General features: G+C 44.4%; 12 protein-coding genes across 12 annotated transcripts; 7 read left to right on the top strand and 5 right to left on the bottom strand.

The window, feature by feature from the left end:
- Nucleotides 1-101: 101 nt before the first annotated feature.
- On the top strand, nucleotides 102-1,197 carry L203_104367 (uncharacterized protein; the record flags this gene model as incomplete). The annotated part of the gene is made up of 4 exons (XM_066213754.1): nucleotides 102-350; nucleotides 399-749; nucleotides 798-917; nucleotides 970-1,197. The coding sequence occupies 4 exons, from the start codon at nucleotides 102-104 to the stop codon at nucleotides 1,195-1,197; spliced, it is 948 nt and encodes a 315-aa protein (XP_066069851.1).
- A 789-nt stretch (nucleotides 1,198-1,986) lies between these two features.
- On the top strand, nucleotides 1,987-4,250 carry L203_104366 (translation elongation factor EF-1 alpha; the record flags this gene model as incomplete). Its single annotated transcript, XM_066213753.1, has 9 exons — nucleotides 1,987-2,047; nucleotides 2,192-2,222; nucleotides 2,556-2,577; nucleotides 2,628-2,772; nucleotides 2,826-3,285; nucleotides 3,333-3,599; nucleotides 3,656-3,867; nucleotides 3,912-4,172; nucleotides 4,222-4,250. 9 exons carry the CDS (start codon nucleotides 1,987-1,989, stop codon nucleotides 4,248-4,250), a joined length of 1,488 nt encoding a protein of 495 aa, XP_066069850.1.
- Nucleotides 4,251-5,277: 1,027 nt separating this feature from the next.
- L203_104365 (leucine-tRNA ligase) lies at nucleotides 5,278-8,994 on the bottom strand (the record flags this gene model as incomplete). The annotated part of the gene is made up of 8 exons (XM_066213752.1): nucleotides 5,278-5,526; nucleotides 5,581-6,136; nucleotides 6,194-6,370; nucleotides 6,427-7,044; nucleotides 7,095-8,109; nucleotides 8,159-8,501; nucleotides 8,557-8,886; nucleotides 8,932-8,994. 8 exons carry the CDS (start codon nucleotides 8,992-8,994, stop codon nucleotides 5,278-5,280), a joined length of 3,351 nt encoding a protein of 1,116 aa, XP_066069849.1.
- Nucleotides 8,995-10,407: 1,413 nt separating this feature from the next.
- On the top strand, nucleotides 10,408-11,348 carry L203_104364 (uncharacterized protein; the record flags this gene model as incomplete). Its single annotated transcript, XM_066213751.1, has 5 exons — nucleotides 10,408-10,471; nucleotides 10,534-10,682; nucleotides 10,733-11,036; nucleotides 11,083-11,221; nucleotides 11,291-11,348. The coding sequence occupies 5 exons, from the start codon at nucleotides 10,408-10,410 to the stop codon at nucleotides 11,346-11,348; spliced, it is 714 nt and encodes a 237-aa protein (XP_066069848.1).
- Nucleotides 11,349-11,484: 136 nt separating this feature from the next.
- L203_104363 (uncharacterized protein) lies at nucleotides 11,485-12,451 on the bottom strand (the record flags this gene model as incomplete). Its single annotated transcript, XM_066213750.1, has 6 exons — nucleotides 11,485-11,529; nucleotides 11,578-11,672; nucleotides 11,745-12,226; nucleotides 12,279-12,301; nucleotides 12,361-12,375; nucleotides 12,431-12,451. 6 exons carry the CDS (start codon nucleotides 12,449-12,451, stop codon nucleotides 11,485-11,487), a joined length of 681 nt encoding a protein of 226 aa, XP_066069847.1.
- Nucleotides 12,452-12,938: 487 nt separating this feature from the next.
- Nucleotides 12,939-13,864, bottom strand: L203_104362 (uncharacterized protein; the record flags this gene model as incomplete). The annotated part of the gene is made up of 4 exons (XM_066213749.1): nucleotides 12,939-12,996; nucleotides 13,066-13,208; nucleotides 13,268-13,465; nucleotides 13,523-13,864. 4 exons carry the CDS (start codon nucleotides 13,862-13,864, stop codon nucleotides 12,939-12,941), a joined length of 741 nt encoding a protein of 246 aa, XP_066069846.1.
- Nucleotides 13,865-14,374: 510 nt separating this feature from the next.
- On the top strand, nucleotides 14,375-15,484 carry L203_104361 (CDP-diacylglycerol-glycerol-3-phosphate 3-phosphatidyltransferase; the record flags this gene model as incomplete). The annotated part of the gene is made up of 7 exons (XM_066213748.1): nucleotides 14,375-14,482; nucleotides 14,541-14,729; nucleotides 14,777-14,903; nucleotides 14,955-15,040; nucleotides 15,092-15,160; nucleotides 15,217-15,308; nucleotides 15,391-15,484. 7 exons carry the CDS (start codon nucleotides 14,375-14,377, stop codon nucleotides 15,482-15,484), a joined length of 765 nt encoding a protein of 254 aa, XP_066069845.1.
- Nucleotides 15,485-16,286: 802 nt separating this feature from the next.
- Nucleotides 16,287-16,828, top strand: L203_104360 (uncharacterized protein; the record flags this gene model as incomplete). Its single annotated transcript, XM_066213747.1, has 4 exons — nucleotides 16,287-16,380; nucleotides 16,495-16,665; nucleotides 16,717-16,744; nucleotides 16,801-16,828. 4 exons carry the CDS (start codon nucleotides 16,287-16,289, stop codon nucleotides 16,826-16,828), a joined length of 321 nt encoding a protein of 106 aa, XP_066069844.1.
- A 391-nt stretch (nucleotides 16,829-17,219) lies between these two features.
- L203_104359 (uncharacterized protein) lies at nucleotides 17,220-18,072 on the top strand (the record flags this gene model as incomplete). The annotated part of the gene is made up of 5 exons (XM_066213746.1): nucleotides 17,220-17,369; nucleotides 17,487-17,565; nucleotides 17,615-17,621; nucleotides 17,674-17,801; nucleotides 17,852-18,072. The coding sequence occupies 5 exons, from the start codon at nucleotides 17,220-17,222 to the stop codon at nucleotides 18,070-18,072; spliced, it is 585 nt and encodes a 194-aa protein (XP_066069843.1).
- A 101-nt stretch (nucleotides 18,073-18,173) lies between these two features.
- On the bottom strand, nucleotides 18,174-18,660 carry L203_104358 (uncharacterized protein; the record flags this gene model as incomplete). Its single annotated transcript, XM_066213745.1, has 4 exons — nucleotides 18,174-18,241; nucleotides 18,289-18,385; nucleotides 18,439-18,454; nucleotides 18,500-18,660. The coding sequence occupies 4 exons, from the start codon at nucleotides 18,658-18,660 to the stop codon at nucleotides 18,174-18,176; spliced, it is 342 nt and encodes a 113-aa protein (XP_066069842.1).
- A 154-nt stretch (nucleotides 18,661-18,814) lies between these two features.
- L203_104357 (uncharacterized protein) lies at nucleotides 18,815-19,515 on the bottom strand (the record flags this gene model as incomplete). The annotated part of the gene is made up of 5 exons (XM_066213744.1): nucleotides 18,815-18,850; nucleotides 18,894-18,994; nucleotides 19,038-19,209; nucleotides 19,253-19,300; nucleotides 19,345-19,515. The coding sequence occupies 5 exons, from the start codon at nucleotides 19,513-19,515 to the stop codon at nucleotides 18,815-18,817; spliced, it is 528 nt and encodes a 175-aa protein (XP_066069841.1).
- A 295-nt stretch (nucleotides 19,516-19,810) lies between these two features.
- Nucleotides 19,811-23,164, top strand: L203_104356 (uncharacterized protein; the record flags this gene model as incomplete). The annotated part of the gene is made up of 12 exons (XM_066213743.1): nucleotides 19,811-19,860; nucleotides 19,908-19,953; nucleotides 20,003-20,117; nucleotides 20,168-20,314; nucleotides 20,364-20,563; nucleotides 20,608-20,838; nucleotides 20,883-21,226; nucleotides 21,279-21,586; nucleotides 21,628-21,798; nucleotides 21,848-22,136; nucleotides 22,186-22,591; nucleotides 22,652-23,164. 12 exons carry the CDS (start codon nucleotides 19,811-19,813, stop codon nucleotides 23,162-23,164), a joined length of 2,820 nt encoding a protein of 939 aa, XP_066069840.1.
- Nucleotides 23,165-23,301: the final 137 nt, after the last annotated feature.

The following is a 23,301-nucleotide window of genomic DNA, read 5'->3' as shown; positions in this document are numbered from 1 at the left end:
GATCAGAATTGACAGAATATTTACTTGTTCTATACTTGCCACTCTGATTCCTATCGCTTGACTTTTGTTATCTATCTTTACACTGTACAAGCTTAGGCAAAATGTCTAATCCGGTTTTACAAGTCTACCTTCTGAATGCTTTCAGTCCTGACCCGCATTCTGGTAATCAAGCTGCAGTGGTCGTCTTTCCTACCTCGGCGAAACCTCATCCTCTTTCGGTGGATGAACAATTCATGCTTGGTTATGCTCAGGACTTCAACTTTTCAGAAACTGCCTACCTTGTTCCAATTAAAGGCAATGGAGAAGATGGTGTGGGCAAGTTTGGCTTGAGATGGTTTACTCCGGGAGAAGTAAGTTTTGATATATGGAGCGTATACGCAAATTGAGACCCGAATCAGGAAGTCCCGTTGTGTGGTCACGCAACTCTTGCTTCTTCGCAAGCAATCTTTTCGACCAACCCAACCTTTCATACCATCGAGTTTTCGACTCGCTTTGCTGGCACACTCATAGCTCGCAAACAGGATGATCATATCGAAATTACTCTGCCCTGTCTTCCCAAACCCATACTAGACACTTTTGGCGGTGGAGTAAGCGAGAAAACGATGAACAAGGTACAAAATGTGTTTGGAATCGATAGAGCGCAAGTTTCTAATGTGGAGGTCTTTTATTACGGGAACAGAGAGTCAATCATCATTCAATTCGATTCATCTGTCGATCTTAAACATCTGTCGCATAGTAATGAGTCTCTTGTAAGAATGAAGTGGACTTTTGTTGTTAATTTACTAATCCGCTTCTAGTTGGATCTCTCGAGTGGAATGATTCTAATTACACAGATCAATTCTGAGCAGTCAGATGAAAAGCTGCACATCAGCACTCGAGTATTTGCTCCTGGGTTAGGCGTTTATGAAGATCCCGTGGTAAACATGTCAGCTAATATCGTTGACTCATTAATTGACTCATCCATTACAGTGTGGTTCAGGTAACGCCAAGCTCACAGGCTACTATCTTTACTCCCCGCTTGCCAAGAAGGTCCTTCCCCAGAAATTTGCCCATGACCCTCTCAACACTGTCATTGAATGCGATCACCTAAGCAAAAGAGGCGGAAAATTGGTTTTGCGATGGGACGATGGAAATGTGAAAATTGTAGGAAAAGCTCTGGAGTTCATGAGAGGGACATTGACCCTCCCTCCGGCTTGAACTTTTCTTGGTTATTTTTCGTGTTGTGAAAGAAACGAATATGGAATAGAACTCTGTAGCTTGTCCTTACAGTTGACAAGGAGCTTGTTATGGTCTAAGGTTGTATTGGGCCAGATGTATATCGTTGATCATCGAGTGTTGTTGCAAATTGTTGCTGTAATACTGGTCGCAATAGAGCGCCGGATTATAACGACATAAAAAACAACCCTAAAAATGATTGCGCCAAGTTTCATAACCTTTTGAATTGATTCAGTAATTTGATTACCGCATTGATCTCAATTCCAGATAGAAATAACTCTCTATCAAAGCGTTGCTTGACAATTCTTGCATCACTCCTTCTTATACAGCATGAATGTCAATTAAAACAAGCTCTTCACCTTTGTGCTTGTGTTAATTCACCATTGCAACAGCATGAGTACTGTGGGCGAGTCTAAAGCCTCTCCTGAAAGTCCCAGAGCCTTGCAGTTGTTCTATCCTCCGGAAACCCGTCTATTGGGCCAAAAACCATGCTCTCTCAAAACTCTCCAAGGACAGTTTATGATGAGGATAACAAACCATCCTCAATTGTCTAGTCTCCCACTTGAGCTTTGTGGTCAGATCTACCATCACGGGTACACGTACGTACAGGAGGGCTGCTAACCCTTGGCTCCTGGATTTATCCCATCTAGATCTCACCATTAATCTTTGAAAAGAATTGTTGTTTAGAAGAAAAATGTTTCGTAGAATCAATCTCTTTTTCTTTTTATTCTATCTTATCGCTCACATTATCAGTGTTTCCGTGCCTGGCGAATGACCTCCACCAGCTTTGGACATGTCAATGTGAAAAAAATCGCTCATTCTATGATTAAAAGTGCCACAAACTAAAATCCCGGAATAAAATTGTATCAATTTATTTGAAAAATCCCGTTTGCTGGCCACAATCCACTACAAGTAATTGCCCCAGAAAGCCTGTTCTCTTTCTTTTTCTTCAACACAGAGTTTACTCTCTTTCTAGTTTTCACTTTCTTTTTCAAAAAAAACCCTAGGTGAGTCTCAGATGTGGTCATCTTGTCAATAGTCGGAGTGTACAGAGTTGTGGTTCGGATTAGAGTGATGGTGGCGAGACGCAGGGACATTGAGCAAAGAGACAATCATTGGCAGTCATCTTTTGTCTCTTTCGCCATTGAATATTATATACCGTCTTTGTCCAGAGAATGTCTGGACATAGTGGTTGGCTGTGTTCTTTAGGCTATCCAGAGGTGTTTTCGTTGAAGGGCAATTTTTTTTTTTGCCATTCAAAGTTGAGATTTCTGGAGACGGCATTTCTTCATTTTTCTCTATCACACAATATCTTGCAAACATACTGACTATGTATGTAGAAAAACATTCAAAATGGGCAAGGTTCGTTTGCCGAAAAGATTTTGTCATCTGGCCATCTAATTGTTCTGTAGGAGAAGACTCACATTAACGTCGTCGTTATCGGCCACGTCGACTCTGGTAAATCCACCACTACTGGTCACTTGATCTACAAGTGCGGTGGTATCGACAAGCGAACCATTGAGAAGTTTGAGAAGGAGGCTGCTGAACTTGGTAAATGTAAGTGAAAATTTTCACAAAAATTTTCAGAATATTGCTTACCCGCTTGTTAGCTTCCTTCAAATACGCTTGGGTTCTTGACAAGCTCAAGGCTGAGCGTGAGCGTGGTATTACCATCGACATTGCTCTTTGGAAGTTTGAGACTACCAAGTACCAAGTTACTGTCATTGATGCCCCTGGTCACCGAGACTTCATCAAGAACATGATCACTGGCACTTCCCAGGCCGATTGTGCTATCCTTATCATTGCCACCGGTACCGGTGAATTCGAGGCTGGTATCTCCAAGGATGGCCAGACCCGAGAACATGCTCTTCTCGCCTTCACCCTTGGTGTCAGGCAGCTCATTGTTGCTTGTAACAAGATGGACACCTGTAAATGGTCCGAGGAGCGATTCAACGAGATTGTCAAGGAGACCACCGGCTTCATCAAGAAGGTTGGTTACAACCCCAAGAATGTTGCCTTTGTCCCCATCTCCGGATGGCACGGTGACAACATGTTGGAGGAATCCACCAAGTGTGTATCTGATATTTATCGCTTGAAATTCTCTAACCTTTTCTTAGCATGCCTTGGTACAAGGGGTGGACCAAAGAAGTCAAGGGTAGTACAGTAAAGGGTAAGACCCTTCTCGACGCCATTGACGCTATTGAGCCCCCTACCCGTCCCACCGACAAGCCTCTCCGACTTCCCCTCCAGGATGTCTACAAGATTGGTGGTATTGGTACAGTGCCTGTCGGTCGTGTCGAGACCGGTGTCATCAAGGCCGGTATGGTCGTAACCTTTGCTCCTGCCAACGTCACCACTGAAGTGAAGTCTGTCGAGATGCACCAGTACGTCACTGATATATGTTCAAATCGTTTAACTATCAACTAACTTGTGATGAAAGTGAGCAAATTCCCGAGGGTCTTCCTGGAGACAATGTTGGTTTCAACGTCAAGAACGTTTCCATTAAGGACATCCGACGAGGAAACGTCTGTGGTGACTCCAAGGTCGACCCCCCTAAGCCTGCCGCTTCTTTCAACGCTCAGGTCATCGTTCTTAACCACCCTGGTCAGATTGGTGCCGGCTACACCCCCGTTCTTGACTGTCACACTGCTCGTAGGTTTTTGTCTATCCTGTATACTTTTGCTGACATTGTGCAGACATTGCCTGTAAATTCACTGAACTGATTGAGAAGATTGACCGACGAACCGGTAAGGCTACTGAGGTCGCCCCCAAGTTTGTCAAGTCTGGTGATGCCGCTATCGTCAAGCTCGTTTCCCAGAAGCCTATCTGTGTTGAGTCTTACGCTGAATACCCCCCTCTTGGTCGATTTGCTGTCCGAGACATGAGGCAAACCGTCGCTGTTGGTGTTATCAAGTCTGTTGAGAAGACTGACGGTAAGGGTGGTAAGGTTACCAAGGGTGAGTTGAGACACGTTTGTGCTCAAAGATATATCTGACCTCATTATAGCCGCCGAGAAGGCCCAGAAGAAGAAGTAAACAGTTCCCTTTGGTCAACTTTGGAATGGTTTTGTTTCTTTTTTAACGAGTTTGGATATTTTTCTCATCATGCATCTATGCGGATGACTTATGTGGTTGCTGTGGTATTGTTGAGTTGTCTTCAACACATTTTCAGCTTGTCTTGGCCAAAGATTATGTGATTTGTCTGGTGCAGCAAGTTCAAGTGTATTAAAGGTCGAGGACAGAAACATTTGTTGGGTCGGTAGTATCTGTGACTTGATTCGATTCGCAAATAGGGCATTGTCAATCACCCAATGATTGATTTTTGACAAGATTTGTTAAGAATGGCTATCTAATAATAGCTAACAAAAAAGATAACACTTTACTTTTCTCAAATAGATTGAATCCTAATCAATAATGATAACCCATCTCATGGACAAGATACCCATTATATACTGGCTGCTAAACAAGGTTGGTAACAAGAACTGAGTGCTTTGAGAATCAAATTTTTATTATTAATTCAACGCTTTTGTTTACTAATGCCTTATTTAAAAATGCATTTCATTACAAATGAATAAGGAAATAATGCAGACTTTAAGTTAGTTTTTTTGGTTCATATATATCAAACTGCCGCAATTCTAAATGTGTCAGATTTCAATTGGTATAGATAAGCTCAGTTTATGATTAAAGAATGACCTTGACACATAATGATAGTTGACTTATGTATGAATGTATGATGAAACCAACAGTTGACATGTACTGCTGAACAAAGCCGCTGCTTGTGATCACTAGTGATGTTTTATGTTGGCCAACAACGGGATGGCAATATTCCGGTAGTGAAGATAAAACCATCGTTTGACATAGAAGCATCAAGGTCAATTGATAAAAAGGCAGCCGACGTTCAGGTTGTCATTTTCCTTCTCAGGAGTGAATGAATGCTCATATGGACACTCACCATGCGTCTTGAGATGTTTTGAGCGACTGTCAACACCCAGGGGCAGGAATTCTTGGAACATTGACAGGATGCACCGTCTAGTCCAGACTGCATGCCCAACACTGTATCGCCCTATGATTGTACGTTCCAAAATTGCACACCTGGTGCTTCAGGCTCGGCAGACTCAATTTTGTCCATACTCCAGCCTTCCTGCTCACCCTTCTTCGCAACAAAGGTCCTGGCATCCTCGACGGCGACGACGTCAACATCCTCAAATCTGAGAGAGGACTTTATGTATGGAGCAAGAAGTTTAAGTGCGTCAAGCTCGTCAAATGGTAAGGTACGGTCAAAAGCGGAGGAACCGTTGGAAATGAGCTTTTTCTAAAGTCCAAAACATGTCAATTGTCGAGTTTCACGATATCTCTAAGTACTCACCTTGAAAGTCTGGCAGAAAGGCATAGCTTTTTTCATGAGACCAATCGCCTCAAGACCTTTTCTGAGCTTTTGATCATCAATTTTCTCCCCATCCCAAGCTTCGTCCTTCATCACAGTAATGGCTTGCTGTTGCCATTCTGGGAAATTTCTTGCCACAAAGATCCTGACTTTCTTGGGTTTTCTTTCGTCGTAAACAGGGGCAATTGCCTTCTTACCCTTTTTCTTGCCGGCTTGAGCCTCTGCAGACCGAATAGAATCGGCTACACCGCGAAGGTAGTCGGCTTGCTGGAGAGCGGCAGGATTTATTGGACCAGATGTCTGAGGGTAGAGAGCAGTTTGAATAGAAGATTTTTCTTCAAGGACGTTCTTCCAAACGTGCTCCGCGTAATGAGGTGCAAACGGAGTGATAAGGAGAACGTGAGCGTGAAGCCAAGAAAAAATTAGGTCTCGGTGCATGCTGGCACCACCGTTGGCAGGGTCGGAGACCACACGGTACCAGTTACGAGCATTCTCAAAGTCGTAAAGACCGGATTTAAGAGCACTCTTGTACTCCATACTACATGAGAATGAAAAGTTGGTATCAGACACAATTGGAAGAAGCAAAGACGCTCACTTTTCGAAATGGGTATAGGCCTCCTTAATAAGAGCATCCATTTCTGCTTGGAAACCGATGTCAAAATCATTCAAGTCGCCTGTTCTAAGCTGGTCCTTGACGGATTTCATCTCGTTAGCCCAGGTAAGACAGGTGTGAAGACGAAGGATGGCGGCGTTAGCAACTTGCTCCTCGAAACTAGAAGAAGTCAACAATCAGTACTTTGGAGAGAAAGGATAAGATGTAAGATTTACTTGGCATCTGAGATATCGTCGCCGGCGTCAGCAAGGGTAAGCCTCATGGCATCAGCGCCATACTTTCTAATAGCTTCGTTCATTGTCAAAAAGTTGCCATTGGATTTAGACATCTTCTTGCTGTTGAGCATAAGGTGGCCGTTCGCTCTGACAGCTTTAGGCCAGTGTTTTTCGGGAAAGAGGGCAGCATGGCAATAAATCCAGAAAGTGAGATGGTTAGGAATGAGATCTTTACCGGACGATCGGACATCGAGAGGGTAAAAGTAATTGAAGTGGTATTTGAGTTGAGAAGCTTTCTCACTGTCTACAGGACAATCTTTGGAAAGTTGGCCATCGCTAAGAACATAGTCCCAAACCTCATCGGTCATTTGTTCAGGCTTGATCCCAAGAGGACCAGGGGTTTTGCCAAACATGTCTGAATGGAGGAGATTTGCGACGGTGTAGTAAGACATGTAAATAGTGGAGTCAGACAGAGACTCAATGAGCCATACAGGATCCCAAGGAAGTTTAGAACCAAGACCATAGGAACGAGCACAAGCCCATTGATTAAGCCAATTGAGGACTGCCTCGAAAGCATGACGAGTCTCCTCTTGATAAGTGTTGAGTTGATTGAGAAGCCTGATCATTGATAAACATTTCGTTCACAGTAAAGAAGAAACCACACTCACTTGAAAGCCTGAGCCTTCCAGCCCTCTTCTCCATAATCAAGATACCATTGGTCAACAAGAGCGACAACACAAACATCTGCACTTCGAGAGATAACCTCACTCTCAGGCTCAGCGTAGGGTACTGCAATGCCCGCTTGGATCATCTGCCCTCTGACTTTAAGCTTGGCTTCGCCGACAGGCATACCAGTAAAGTCGCCAACGGTCATTACACCATTATAGAAGCCTTCTTTATACGCAAGGTCTTTAGCCTCAGCAAGCTTATCTTTGTCACGCTGAGATTGAATTTTGAGCTGGGTACAAAGAACTTCCGCGGCCATGTCACCGTACTTTGGGGTTTTGAGAACGGGAATGGGGTCGATAGCTGCCCATTCGGGCTTGATCTTGTACATCTCGGCCTTTTTACGAAGATCCATGAGAGTTCGGTAATCATCGGGAGAATCAGAAGGAACAGAGGTAACTACGCCGGTACCCTTGGTGGCAAGGACACCCTCCATAGGAAGGACGTAAACCTCCTTGACCAGGCCAAATGGTGGGTTGACCTTGGTACCAAGAAGCTCAGCACCAGTCACGTCGGCAACCTTTTTATACTCGCCTTTTGGACGGTCAAGTGTCCCTTGGAATGCCATATTACGAGCTGCTCGCTCAGTAATGAGGAAGAGTTCACTGTCTGAAGCTTCAAAGAGCCCGTACTTAAGGTTGGGGCCCACGAAACAATTGGTTTGACCATACATGGTTTCTGGACGAAGGGTTGCGGCAACCATCCAGACCTTCTTCCCCTCGGCAGCTTTCTTAACTTCTTCAGAAACAGTAGGGCCCCATTCTATCACGCCCATCTTTACAGCGGTGTATTCTTGCGGATTAATGGCTTCGCCACTGGCGCGATCATGGTCCATACAAGGTTGACCATCTTTGGGAGAATAGATGGTGTATCGTTTACCAAACTTAACACGATCTTTTTTATAGAGCTTGTTGAGTTGCCATCGGACGAATGAGTCATAATAAGGGTTGGCTTCGGCTGTTTTCCTTGTCAGTAAACTTTGCTTTGCAATAATTTTTTAACGTACTAGTCAGAAATTGTCTTCTCCAGTCAACTCTCGTTCCAAAAGTTGACAAATCTTTTTTTGCAAGTGGAGGGAAATAGTGAAGCCAATATTGAGGGTCTGCAAACTTTTTGAGCTCATCATGAGGGACGCCAACAAGCTCTAGTATTTGGAACTGGTATGTCATCCCGGTAGATTTGGCAGCAAGCTTGCCCTTCTTGGCTTTTGAAGGATCAGTAGATTCGAGAGATTTGGTAGGAGCGGCAATAGTAACAGCAGGGTCTGCCTCCTTTAATTCCTCAGCATCATATCCAGAAAAATCCTCCCCAAACATTTCTATCTCTCGCACTAGTTTATCGGATGCGGCCTAATCAATCAATCCTGATGAGTAAAAAAATATGACTCCCCAGACATTCACATACCTTGATGGGCATACCAGTGACATGATATCCAACAGGAAATAATACTCTCTTCCCTCTCATCCTTTCAAATCCAGCAGCAAATTCAATCTTGCTAATGGTAAACGCATGTCCAAGGTGGAAAGTACCATTCATGTAAGCGTAAGGAAAGGTACCAAACCACTTTGGGTATTTATCATGGATCTCTTCCATAGACTTGCCAGAGGCGAAAAAGTCGGCATAAGACTCAACGCCTTCAGGAAGAGGGGGAGGGTTGGTTTCAAAGAGATGGTCTTTGGCCCAGGACGCTTGAGCTTCCTTTTCTAGAGCGATAAGGAAGTCTCGCTTGTCGGTCTGTCAGATGGTAAGTACAATTCGCTCTGTGATGACTCATCTTACCTTTTCCATAGCAACTACTTCTTCGCCTATAGCAGGAACCTTTTGGTTTGTCTTTGCTGCCATATTGTGAAAACCACTGAAAGACGCAAGTTTTGATAATGGCTTAAATGAAGTGTACAGAGCCTTTGAGTAAGCAGCGAGCTGTAAGCGTGGAATGGTGGAGGAGAGCCTGAAACGAAACAGCTAGTAAATGATATGCTTCTTCAAAGATTCTGCTTGGAAAGAATAAGAAGCGAAATAGATGGAAAAGTTTTGAATTTCAACTTGAAATTATCAAAATGATCAAGTCTTTCACTATGGCTAGTCAAGACCATGACGTGGAATTTTTGAGCTCCTAGGTGTTGAAGATAGTGCCGCCACTCTCGGGATTAGGAGTTAGTAACCAAGGCACAGAGGTTGAGGGATACATATCAGTCAAAGAAATAGTCTTCTATGAATGATACTTCATACCCGGTAATCCTTGAACATAATAATTCACACTAGGTAGCTTTCAAGCCATTGTTACAATTCATCTAGCATCTTTCTTTATCCCTGTTGTACATATGTTCAATATTTGGAGATAGACAGTGGATAGCGCAGAAGTATCTACAGAGTGTGGTGAGTGTATCGCAGCTCGAGAGCTTCTCACTTCCCACACCTATAACGACCATCCAACAGCTTAGTCTCTGCAGGATCTCGCATACAAGAGTGGAAACTTGAACGAGATCGGGAGCCTTGTTTAATCTATTACCTCAACAAATAACTCTCTCTTCATCAGTAGTAGCCAAGCGATGGCCAAAGATAGAATGGATTGACAAGTCACCAGGAAAAAACAACCCCATGCCCAATTCGCCATATTCGATTCAGCGGTCGATTTTATCTCAAATAAAGCATTTATCATCTATACAACGGCAGATGGGAACTGTTAAATAGCTTCAAATAAAGTCAGCGGCTACAACAAATGCTACGGTTTTTGGGTCAAAGGCGATGAATGTACAGATTTCCGTTTGCTAAGAGATATGACTATACTGGTATATTGATTTCAGACGCTCAACGGTGACAGCCTCTAAACCAGCGACCCGAATGGATTGCCAGGCTCTTTGTGCTGGCTTATAACCTGTCTCAAGAGCATCTCCAAGCAGCTCTCTTTCACCCAACTTTTTCTCGTACTTTGCCTCTTGACTTACCCTTTTCTCCTCTTATCCTCTATCCATCTAAACTATTTTCTTCCTCTATGCTTACTCTCCATACTCACCTTCCATAATTGCTCTCACTGCTTCATCCATTTCTACCTGAACAGCAAAAGATGGCCGTCGGCCAAAAATCTTTCTACATTTGTTTGGTTCCACGAGAGATAAAACCATTTTCGCCCGTTTAACCGATACCTCTCAACGTTCGGCCCGATTTTTCAGAATTTACCTTTTTTTATTTATTTTAAATTCTAATTTACATCTTTTCTATCTTTTATTTTATAAACATTAGAAACCTATTAAAACAATGTCCAACATCTCGACAACTCATACAAGAGCCTTTCTCTTTGACATGGACGGCACTCTGCTTGGTACATTCTCGTTGGGCCGTTTGGCTGGACAAGGTGAAAGCTAATCAGAATTCGCTATTCAGACTCTACGCCTGCCGTCAATGCTACTTGGGAATACTTTGCGAAAGAGTACAACCTTGACCTACATGAGGTTTTGCGGACATCGCACGGCGTGAGGACAATTGACAATATGAGAAAATGGTGTGGGATCACTGATCCGATTGAATTGAGAGTAAGCTGGATTTGTCAATCTGGATGGGACCTGTTTCTCATTTGATTCAGGATGCCACAGAGTTGTTTGAGAACATGATTGTTACAAAGGCCAAAGAGCTTCAGACTGCTGGAAAAGATGGTTTGGTCGCCCTTCCCAACGTCCACAATCTTTTGAATCAACTCAATAGCTCTTCTGTTCCTCTTTGGGCGATAGTCACCTCTGCGACCACGGTGTATGCTTCCGCCGCTCTTCCTACGGCAGGCATACCGGAAACACCAAAGACTATCACTGCTGATGATGTTGTCAAGGGAAAACCTGATCCCGAGCCTTATCTGGCTGGTGCAAAAGCTTTAGAGGTTGATGTGAAAGATAGTGGGTATAGTACAGTAGCCGGGTAGCAGCGAGCTAATTTGTGTAGCCATTGTCGTTGAGGATGCGCCTTCTGGTGTCAAGTCTGGCGTGGCGAGCGGTGCCAGAGTTTTGGCGACTTGTACATCCCATACTCGAGAACAATTGGAAGGTTTGGGTGCCAACTGGATTGTTACTGATCTTTCAAAGTGGGTAGCAGTCAATTGATTTAGCGATGCAGCTACTATCGGAAGGATTATAGCTGACTGTCGCTTTAGAATAACGTTTGAGATTCTCGATGGACGAGTCAAATTGACTATTGACGAAAGCCCATAAACAGTGACATTGGCATTCACGGCCCATACATTATCTACATGCATAGCTACATTTAGAGTAATACAACGAGATATAAACATGATCTTTCAATAACCATTGGCGCAACTCGCAAAACACTCTTATCAGGAACAACGTCCTAACCCATACTACCAAGAACCTTGACAGCAAGGGCTCTCAGGATCTAATCCGCCATCGCTTAGTATGCAATCTATACTCGACGAAATCTTACCTCTGCCTTTTGAGCCCCGCCCAACTCCTTGAAAACTTCCCCAACAGCTCTTCCCTTGGCATCCCGAATCGCTCCAAGCCTATTACCTGCAAAGCCTAAAAACACTCTCTTGATCAGCCTCTTTGTCCCCTCTCGACCTTGATACTGAGAGAATGAGGTCGACATACCTCCAGCTACGGCCCCGGGAACGTTGAAGACGATATAGCCAATGACAGCTCCACTAGCACCACCGACCCAAGACCACCAGGGTCGAACATGGGCAACTTCGGGTGCAAGCATTTCGGCGAAAACATCCCCAAATACATTCTCTGCGTCGGGTCTTACTCCCGCTCCAGTCTTGGCTCCAGTGGTTGAGTTTGAGCCTGTGGCATTTTGGAAAAAGTGGGCAAAATTTTGGAAAAAGTTCCCACTGGCCTGTTCTTCCTCCCACTCATTCGCATCGTCTTCCGTAAACGCAGATGAAGGACGTGAATTGAACAATTGATCATATTCTCTTCGCCGTACAGGGTCTGACAGGACGTAGTATGCGTCAGAGAGGACTTGAAAGCGCTCGGTGGCTTTGCGACGTTCTTCTGGTGTGGCCGTTTGAGGCAACCGGTCTGGATGGCTTCTCAATGATGTCTTCTTATACGCGGTTCGAATCTCATCTCTATACATTGTCAACACAGGGAACAATAGCGAAGAAAGGCTGGTAATCTTACGCTGTAGCGGTCGGTGGAACACCCTTATATGGCCATAATTAGTATTATAGGTTTGATGTGGAGGGATAACTCTCATACATACCAAAATCTTGTAATACTACCCGTTGAGAGCTTTCAGCGTTGAACAAACTATGTAATATTGAGAAATTCACCTGAGGTAATGTAGATGCCATAGTTATTATTTTCTTTCTGTTAAAGCTCTTGAAAAAGTAAAATGAAGAAAGATTAGAATAATAGAAATCACTGATGCGTTTTAAAAAGACCTTTTGATGTTTTGAGATGCCGATGACGTCTTTGTTTGGGAATGGAGGTGGAAATGGTAGAGGACAGCGGCGGACATTGGACCCACTCCGTCTCGACTATTGGGCAGATGGTTATTGAAGATTTAGGATGCATATGAATCCAGGCAAGACTTGATATATGAACGAATGGATACATCGAGTTTGCAAGTCTTTGAGAGTTGGAGAGATATCATGCCGCGGAACAGCAGTTGAACGGGCATCTTATAGCAAGTCCAGGCAACGAGCTCAGAAACCCATCGAAGGACAGCATTTACCACGCTGCAAAATGACGGCTAGTAGCCATAAATGGCAGGTATGCAGCTGCATAACAGTAAGCCATTCGTGACGGATTACTGTTACCTCTTTTTCAGCTCTCCTGTCAATTTTCGCCCAATTCTCTCAAAGTTTTTATGCCTTTGGCTATCTCCGCACATTTCCTACATTCACAGGCCAAACAGTCAGCGTCATACCTCTATACAGAGTATGTCGAGTCAAGTAACACTCACGCGTGAAGCTTTTCCGTCTGTTTTCTTCGCTCGGCCAGCTCCTTTTCCATCAGCAAAACCAAAGTGGCTTCGCTCTGAGCAGTCCTCAGTTGATTAGAAGCTACCATCATATTCATACTGAGGTTGGCCAAGTGTTGGATGTACTATCCATATCAGATACTGTGAGTGGGCATGTAAAGTAGAACTAAATGAATCTACACACCTGATTGCCTTCACTATCCCATCCAGCGGCCTCTAAAGCGCTTGATTTCCGTGGCGTCATGGTCAAAGTGTCTAGTAAAAGCAACAGCGTATGCAGAAAAGAATGGAGTAAGGGTGGAAGAGAAGTTTGTGGCTCTTCTGCAGGGTCTACGAACGGCTCAACGCCTATAGATTCTGCTGTCGGTATGGTTGGCTCAGTCTGAGGGGAAAATATCAGCTGACTTGTAGTGCAGTAGGCCTACTTGAAAGAGCGCACAGTGTAGACATTGTTAAAGCACATCCATCTTCCCTCTTCTTGCACCCAGTCTGCTCTGGGCTTTTTAAACCTTTCTTCCAAGTCTTTCAATTCTTCTCTTTCTTCAGTTGTCAGTTCAACTTCTCTTCTATCTCCATGGTCATCCACCTCAATACGTTCTACATCAACTTTTTCATCCATTTTTGCGCGGCATTTGCCTTTTTCTCGCGGATTGAACGGCTTGCCGGTAAGCGTTTCGTACCGCTGGACATTTTCGTGTGTGAATTGCTTGTAGTATGATGGCGGAGGAGGAAATACTGTGTTGGTGATGGGCAACTTGTCGTCTGGCTGAGAGTTGTTCATTGTAGTGATTTTCTAGATGATAATGTAAAGTCAAAATCGAATTGAAATAGATAAAGAGATGATGGAGTAAATGTTGGACCAAAAATCATTTACGCCACTGTCATTACTATCTTCTCAGTCAAAAATAGCTTATCATACCAGTGTAAACATATTATCATCTTGCTCTTATATTTACATAGTTTCAATGCATTGCAATAATATTCATTCTACTCTATTGAACAAACGCGCGCCTATCTGTAAAACCTCTGCATGCTTATGACAAGTGGAGGTGGAGGTCTTCCAGCCACTACCCATTACGCCATCAATATTCTATTTCGCTTTCTACTCTTCACGACCACTTCGCCAAAAATGATAAGACCATGCTATGTGCGACGGCTAATTACTTCCTTGGAACCGCCAGCCATATGTGCGTCTGTATCCAGCAACAGACGAGCGCAGCCATGGCAAAAACCCATACCTCGGCAGAGGCATACTTTGATAGTGCCATCAGGAAGCAGGATAGGATTGAGAATGGCATCGCGGCGGCCATTGTTGAGAGTGGGAGATAAGTTTGTTGGGCTAAAATACAGCACGAGGTCATATTCTGAGGAGAAACGGTCATCAGATACACCATCTAATGTCAGTTCTTTGGTTTTTTGGATAGAGTGATTGTAACTGATGCTAATCTCATGGACAGTCCCCTGCAACCTCACCATCTGCTTCAGAAGAGAAGATAATTGCTGAACTTTATGAATCGCCCTATACTATACCAAACGCCCTCACGCTTGCTCGTATACTGGCATGCCCCATTCTCGGATATGAGATCATCCAAGGGAATCATGAATGGGCGACTGGGATACTCTTTGCTAGTGGGTTGACCGATTGGGTAGGTGCCTGTAATAGCAACGATTCAAAGAAGCTTACCTAGGATAGTTGGATGGCTGGCTTGCGAGACGATACAAGAGTTATTCCGTTCTTGGCTCCATTCTAGACCCAGCAGCAGACAAAATCCTCATGACTACCCTGGTCGGTACTCTTGCCTGGACAGGCTCCCTTCCGAGTGAGTACAACTACCTACATAATCGCAAAGAACTCATTAACCTTTGTACAGTTCCTCTTGCTCTACTCATAGTCGGCAGAGACTTGGGGTTGGCGATATCTGCTTTCTACTTTCGTTTCATCTCTCTTCCTAAACCTGTGGGTTTCTGCTTCTATCTTATAGAAGGCAGAGGCTGAAATGTTTGAAAGAAAACACTGCAGCGGTATTTCGACCCATCAATACCATCTGCTCAAGTCACTCCTACACAGATAAGCAAAGTATGTCTTGCTCATTGAACAAACTTGAAGGTAGTATTTCTAATTTTTTTTTGTAGATCAACACTTTGCTACAACTCATCCTGATGGGTTTGACGACAGTCGCACCAATACTTCCTTTTTCAATAGGTGTACCATTGCATGCCTTACAGTGCGTTTCCTTCATCTCTCTTCCAATCAACGTGACAGTAACAGAATCATAAAAGGAGGGTTGCAATGCTGATGTGAGATAGGTGGATCGTGGCCAGTACAACCATTTGGAGTGGACTGAGTTATATGAGGAAAGCTGGAGTCAAGATCATCAAGCAGCCAACTAAAGGTTCCTAGCCTTGCGGGGCTTTGTTCTGTATATGATCTGGTGCGGTGAAAGATGGCCATAAGCGATTACAGTCTTGGTTAGCATCGTTGTGTAGACATACAAACACGTGGTAGGATATCACAATATAAATACAGCATGGCGTACACATATTGCGAGGCTCAAATGAAGGGCAAGGATTTTTGATAGGATGTAAGAGATACAAGCAATATTATAGAATGAAAACATGAATGAATGAGTATATTATCTTAGTCTTTTGAAACCCATTGCAGTCATCGAAATAATCTCCATTAGGCTTCTGCATCAACCTTTGTATAGCATATACAAGCGGCCAGGCTTACTTTTTGACCTGTCCACCCCAACAACTCTGAAAAGAGAGCGACTTTGGCTCTATAATAGCTCTCAATCAAAACCATTGAAGCAACCACAGATGCTCATCCTCTGTAACTTTCCCTATAGACTACTTTAATCTTGAAAATGCCAGATCTTGCAATAGATGCCTGACAAAATAGACAAACATTGGATGGAATGGATACGAAAAATATTCCTTATATCCTATACGACATATAAAAGCTGTAATTGTTGTATATGATGAATTATTTTCATTGTCACTGTCGTAAAAGGTGCAGGATAAAAGTGATGACGTGGAAGAAAATAGATATCTGTACCATTCTATTTCAAACAAAATTCATTTCTTTCACATACATATATACAACTTTTTCCGATATTTTCAAGCACATTGTTCATCCTATCATATACTATTCTCCTATCTTCTCTCACTGTTACCAATCTAGAGCGTCGAAATCGAGATAAATGGTCTGGGGATATTTCGGCAGTCTTCTCTATATCGGTCTACTCTTTACCAATGCTATCGCCATTCTCAGCGAGGAGCGGTTTCTAGCTAGGAGTAAGTTGCAGTGACTAGCCGTGTTAGAGCAGACTAAACTGACATATATCTTGCGTCGCACTTGAATCATTCATCCCAACTTGTACTCCTACTCATGGCGAAATGGAATGATAGTCGGCTGGTCAACCCGCTCGCCTCCAACAGCCAATTCTGGCTTTGGCCATTCGCCAAACCCTCAACTCTACGATGCACGAGGAACATTTGGAGAACCGGCCGGAGGAGAAGGAGTAAGTGTCAAGGCAAAGGTGATAAATCTCATTGGAGCTACAAGAACTCTTATGCGGAGTGAGTGGATGCGTTGAGCTGGACGACAGTGCTGATGGATTGTGGGAATAGTACCACTGATTGTTGTCAATTCCGTTATGTAAGTTAAACATTTATAGGTTGAACCAAGCGACTAATAGATTGTTGGTCCTGTAGTATAGTCTATGAAGTTATCCTTGGCTAGGGTCTTGCTTGTTCTCATCGTGTATGCATACTTTCCCGACAGAGCAGATTTCTTTCAAAACATTCAAATGTGTGGGACGTATCTTCATTTTGTATACTGAATCAACAGCTTTTCTCTGGCACTATCAGACGTTCAGCCTCTTGCCTCGCATCTTTGCCCGAAATTCAAAAAAGATTTATCATTCCTCTTACTCTTACGCCTTGTAACAGCTTTTTGCTATTTTCTTTATTCACGGACGGAATCAAATGACTCTACAAGCCAATTCGCGAATTCGCATTTATCTCCATTTTGGCTTTTTCATTCTCTTTCCTAATTTCTATGGATATCCTCTCCAGCCTGAATACACTTGCGATATCCTAGGTAAACCTGAAATCCACCTGTCAAGCATCCAATGCCACCCAAAGGCTCAACCCTTCATCCAGCAAGACCACCTCCTGATGCTCCTCCAACGGCTGCGTTGTTGCAAATGAAGGATTACCTGGCGGGCATATCAGATTTTGAGTTGCCAAAGACTACTCTGACAAAATTAGCCAAGGGCTCTGTAAGTTGGCGTCCAATTGTGGGAAGATCAAGAGAGATAAAAGTGGATGGGATGGTAAAGAGGAGCTGCTTCCAGACATGCTGTATGGGGACCGAGGACAGTGCTGACAACGGACAGATACCGGACAATGTAAAGATGCAGCAAGACGTCGTGCTGGCCCTATTAAGAGGGTCAACATTATTCATTAGTTATCTAAGTTTGTGAGAGTCGAATCGCAGCAAACTCATGAGCTGATCATTCGATAGCTTCTGCGTAAGGTTGACCCTGCTTTGTATCAACCAAGCACGACTTAAGACATTCCTAGGGCACACGACCAAGCGACGGCAAGAAGCGGTAAGACAGTCACTGCAGCAGACGTGATTAAAGCTATAACGGAAATGGATTTTGGACCGGCCGATGTACTAGTCCCAATCATGGAGCAAGAACTTGCTGGTGAGTTCATTCAAACTGATTGGATACACAGACTCAAACCAAATCCTTAGCCTATAGATCTATCCAGGCAAAAGTCAAAGCTAACAAGAAACCACCTGGACCAGGTCGAGGCCGCGGTCCTCGAAAATCCAAGAATCGTCCGGCTGAAGCTGGCGAAGGGGAGGAAGACGACAGAGAGGGGATTGAGGGAGCAGATGAAGATACAGAAACTGGGGAAGGAGATGGCGATGGGGAAATAGAGGAAGAAGAAGAGAAAGCAGAAGACACATAGGGCTTGAAAGTAGGATGGCATCGTATTCATGTGGTATATGTGCTGTGCATGATATACATCATACAACCATCAAGCGTTTTCAAATCCAAGGCATGTATTCTCTAGCAGCACGCATCGCACAACTCGACGCACGCACAGCATTCAAGGCAACAGCAAAGACCGCAGCAGGCTGAGAATGGGTCAGATGTGGTCGGTATGGGAGTGAACATCACTCACCGGCAGCTCCACCGGCAGCTGCACCAGCGCCACCTCCTCTGTCTTGGGACGCCGGCTGCATTTCCTGTTGACGAATGTACTGGTCGTGCGCCATAGGCTAAGATGCATACATCAGTCCTGCTATCCGGAAATATCAGAGCGGAGCCATACATGTTGCTGCTGTTGACTGCGACAGACATCAGAACAGGTCCTTCATCCATATCCAACTTACTCTGCATAATAGTTACCTCCTGGAGGTCCTCCGTAGCCACTGCCATACTGTCCTTGAGGGGACGCGCCGTATGGCTGCATGGGAGGTTGACCACCACCATACTGCTGCATAGGGGGCTGCTGCATAGGAGGCTGGCCGTTGTAAAACTCGTTTGCAGCCATGGTTGTGAGATAAACAGGATGAAAACAAAAATTAGAAAGAAATGTATTTATACTTTTTTTTTCCCGACACACAAAGGAAATAAAATATCACCGAGGCAGTGTATCTGTGTGCCCTCCTTTGCTGAATCGGCAACAAAACTCGATGCATTCGGTTTTACTCTGCCACAACTTTACCTACAACGTTGTAGCGCTTGGAAAAGAGTCAGCATATAGTACACTCTTATGCAACTAACCTTTTCAAAGAAAGACTCCCATTGATTCAGCGTATTGAGCTGTGTCTCGTTCAGAGTCGAGAAATCCGCCACGGCATCCTGGGGATCAAGGCTAGACATTCCTGGCAGCAAGGTCAGCATCTCCCGGCTTACCGCCGTACTCACCGAGACCCTTGGAACCGTCTTTACCCGCAAAAACGTGATAACCCTTGCCGGGCCCATACATCTCAGCGCGAGGCGAGACATCAAACACTTTGCCTTTGATGGCGACATAGATGGGCTTGGACGGGTCAGAGCCGTCGTGCTGGGCCAGCTGGGCCGACGTGATGGAGTCATCCTGGGTTATATCAGCCTTGTTCACCGCGTCAAGCGAAACTTGCCTTGGGAGAGGCCAAGTCGGTATTAGGAGCAGACATGATGGGAGCACCCTGTAGTCATTGGTCTATGTGCTTTGTGTTTGCAGCATACTCACCAATGGAGCCATTTTGCCTTTTTCCTCAGTCTTGGTGCTTGACGTTTGCCCGGTGAGTTGGGACTGGGATTTGCCTGTCTGGGAGACAATGAGAGCAGCTACAGAGATACCGACGACGCTGGTGATGAGGAAAGATGCAGAGGTGAGTGTCTCGTACCAAGTTGAAGACATTCGCAGAGGAATAGAATAGAATAAAGATTTATAAAGTGGATCAATGGAAAGAGTGGTAAATGATACAACCGCGTAAAGGCGGCGATCGCCGCCTTTGACCTCCACCTTTGCCTTTTTTTTTGTTTTGTTACATATTTAGCTACCTTTGTTTTTGTTTTCAAAAGAATGCCGTTTTGTTACGAGTCAGCAAATACGGGATGATATGGGAAGGAGACTATAGTTGGGTTGGTGGTTGATTGAAATGGTGGTTGTTTACCAAGTGCTTGGTTAAAAAAAAAGTCTCAGCGACGGTAAGATGACGAGCTTTATAAGAGATTTATACGACTTCTTTCTGGATCATGACGAGTGAGTGGATGGCTGGATGGGTTGACATGGGCTGAACAAGTTCTTAGGGCGTTGAACTACTTACCGGCTATCATCGATCAACAGGCCGCCGGGGTGAGTGACTTGTATGGCTGGCAACGGTTAGTAATGACATTTGGCAAAGCAATCATTGGGCGGAGTGAGGTTCTCAAACGAATGGCTGGCCCAGAGGTCCAAGATTGATGCTTTTCTTAAAGAAAAGTCTGATGAGTCTCTCACTCTCGCGTTGAAGATATTTGGTAAGAGAGATTAGACCATGCTTACGGCTTGAACTGACGGGTGTTTGCAGCCAAAGTGATTGATACTTTGGACCTCTACGCTCCCACGCTGAAAGGGCTTACGGATGTGCACGCATATGCCTGCGAAACGCTCGAGAGTATTATTTTTGACCAAGGACGGCTGGACCAGAGAGGTCAAGCGGCGGCCTTTCTCTATGGTTGGTCTGTTCCTTGTCGGACGAGGCCAGAAGCTCACAAACGGACAAGGTCATGCCATGGCCATGTCAAGCTTGACAGCTGAGGCAGTCTCCTTGGCGATTGAGAACCTGCTCTTGCGAGGTGATCAAACGGCGGCAAACCTAGCGTTGTGTATCATTTTGGGAGTTGAGAGGAGTAGCCCTTTGCTCTTTGAAGGGCATCTGTCTGAGCTGCTTAGACAAGTTGGTATGACTGCTTTCGGCTCAGAGGTATGTCTGTCGCCACCAAGATAATTGGGTCTCATGCTATACAGGATAAATCTGTCCCTCAGGAAGCTCTTCTCCGGGCACTCAAAATTTATCGTCCCTCTGAAAAAGCTTCATCGTGCCAGATGATCCTACAGTCTACCCATTCTCTACTCGTTGCCAGCTTGGAGTTGTGTCGGCTATGTGAGGTCGGTGAAGCAGAGGGGAAAGAGATTGACGGCAGAAAAGCAGAGGAAGGAGTAGGATGGTGCTGCTTCTTGCTGGAACATATGCCAATGGTGAGTTTAAGAGTCGTCTCGAACGAGAGCTTATAGGAAAGCAGATGTTACGCAATGACCTATCACATAGGTATCCTCAGACACTCCAAGCTCTTCCAATTTTCGCTACTCTTCTTCCTCTCGTCCCCGACCTCTCACCTAGCTCTCAGCTTTCCTTGTGCTCTGCTCTGCCCCTACTGGCCACTTGGGAAACATCATCCTTTGTAGCATCACCCTTTTTCCCTAAGACTGTCGAGTTTATGCTTCGTGTCCCAACATCTCTGCGAGCCGGAGCGCTGAATGGACTAGGTCAGCTGGCGAGTGTGGTACTAGACAAGTTTGAGCCGTTTTTGACGCAAGTTGGAAATATGGCGTTAGATGTTTTGAAAGAACCAAAGAAGCCTGCTGCGTAGGCCGTCTCTTATACGTCACTGAAATCGAGACTGACACATGATAATTAGGCAAAAAGCGGCTCAAAAGCTTTTGGCTCGTCTCTTGGCTTCCCAAGGGCCGGCAACCTTGGATATAATGATTGAATATCTTCACTCTCCACGTCATATTCTTCTTGCAGATGTTGAGCTTTTAGAAATGATTGCAACTCTTCTTCCCAACCTAGCAAAGAGAATCGTACAAACACTGACTGATATTATTGATGATCTTTTGGCAGAGGAAAAAGGCGAAGATGGAGAAAGTAGAAAGATGGGCAAGGAAGAGAGGGGCTATGGGCTAGAGAGTGTATTGGAAGCACTCAACGTCTTTCCTCTGAATAGTGAGTATAACCCCTCATCATGTGTTACTGACAATCTGTAGATACTGAACTCGCCATAAGGGCCCAAAAATTAGTGCTCTGCAGTCTCGAAGAAGACAACGGACAAGCAGTGGTCGTTGCTGCCCTGCAACTATCTACCAATCCCATAATTGCCACACCTTCCATCATGAGAAACCTCACTTTCAAAGTGGCGCAGCTACTTTTGGCAGATGGTATGTATTCCCTTTATTCAACAGAAAAATATCGTTTATATCGTTACAGATCCGTATATTGTGCATACGGCTTTATCGGTACTATCTAATCCAGCACTTGCATCTATGCTGGATGAACGCTCATGCTCCATGATTCTTCTTGCGCTTCATCAATCGCTTGAACCGTCTATTCAAATTGTAGCTGCCAAACTTCTCACGCATCTAACCACTGCCCATCGAGCCATCGTCCAACCTTTGGCTTGGAGTCATATTAGGCAGAGTTTGACTTTAATGGATTTCTTGTACAGTGTTGATCCTACACGAGCGATAATAGAAGCTTGCATCATCAGTAATCTCTTGCAAGTCCTATTCAAACTACGTTAAGGTGTGGCTAACGTTTGTCTATAGACCTGCCCTTCCGCCCAGTCTTCATAAGAAGTATGTCGGTCCGGTCAGGGAATTGATCATGAAGGGTCTTCATCGACCATCCGAAATATCTGAGAGCCACACGCTGTCTCTCATCTTCCAAGGCCTCTCTAATCTTGCTCGATTCGAGGGCTATTCATCAATTCAACAATCCCAACTCGCACAGGAATTGCTTGAAAAGACACCAGAAATTCCCAAAGAATGTCAACATGCGGCTTTGAATGCCATCAGTAGCTTGTTAAGTGTTCCTAAAGAAGGACTAGACGTTTATGAGTTGCTGGTAAAAGTATATGCGGTATTTGGGGGCGGTAGGGGAAAGAGTTTGGACAATGATTTGAAAGCGCTTGTCAGTGGAATTTACGGACATTTGGGGACAGTTGAGAGAAACGTGAGCCTTCATGTCTATGTTTCATGTTAACTGAGTTGATGCTGACGATTGTTGAATTAGCCTGTTATCAGTAGAGATTCAAAAGCAGCCATCATTCGCGAAACTCTCAATTACCCACCTAGAGTTGCTCATTTATCTCGTATAGCAGAAGTTAGAGACAAATATGGCGCACTAGCTCCAACAGCCATAAATACACTACTCGCAGAGAATCTATTATCTGCACTTTCGACGTCGTTGAAAGCCACTGATGATCGAAACTTGGTCTTGGAGACAATGTCATGTCTCGGTATCTTACAACCTTATGCCATACCAAGTCTTATACCAGATTTGCCAGCTTTGATCATGTCGGAACTTCGATATGCAATCAAATCAAGAGACTCTGTCCGTGATGCAAATTCGACCAATGTCAGTGCTGGATTGTTGTTCTTAAGCAGCACTATGCACACAAGCAGCAAGTGGCTGGAGCAATATTGGCAAGAAATGGCAGAATTGATGGTAGAATGTATTTCAACCGGAGAAGCTCTGCCAGTTCTCAGGGGACTTGATGTTGTATTGGAAGCTGTACGTGATTAAAATCATGGATGAAGCAGCGTTTGCTTGTCCCATGTTGTACCATCATCTTTGTTAAATATGTACACGTTATTGGTACATTAGTTCTCTGGGGATATTCATACCAAACAAACACTCTATTCATACATAAGTCATGTCAA

This window comes from Cryptococcus depauperatus, chromosome 5, assembly GCF_001720195.1.
Source record: "Cryptococcus depauperatus CBS 7841 chromosome 5, complete sequence".
In the NCBI taxonomy this organism is placed as follows: domain Eukaryota; kingdom Fungi; phylum Basidiomycota; class Tremellomycetes; order Tremellales; family Cryptococcaceae; genus Cryptococcus; species Cryptococcus depauperatus.
The sequence above is the reverse complement of the archived record's forward strand: the minus strand, read 5'-3'. Positions and strand labels throughout refer to the sequence as shown.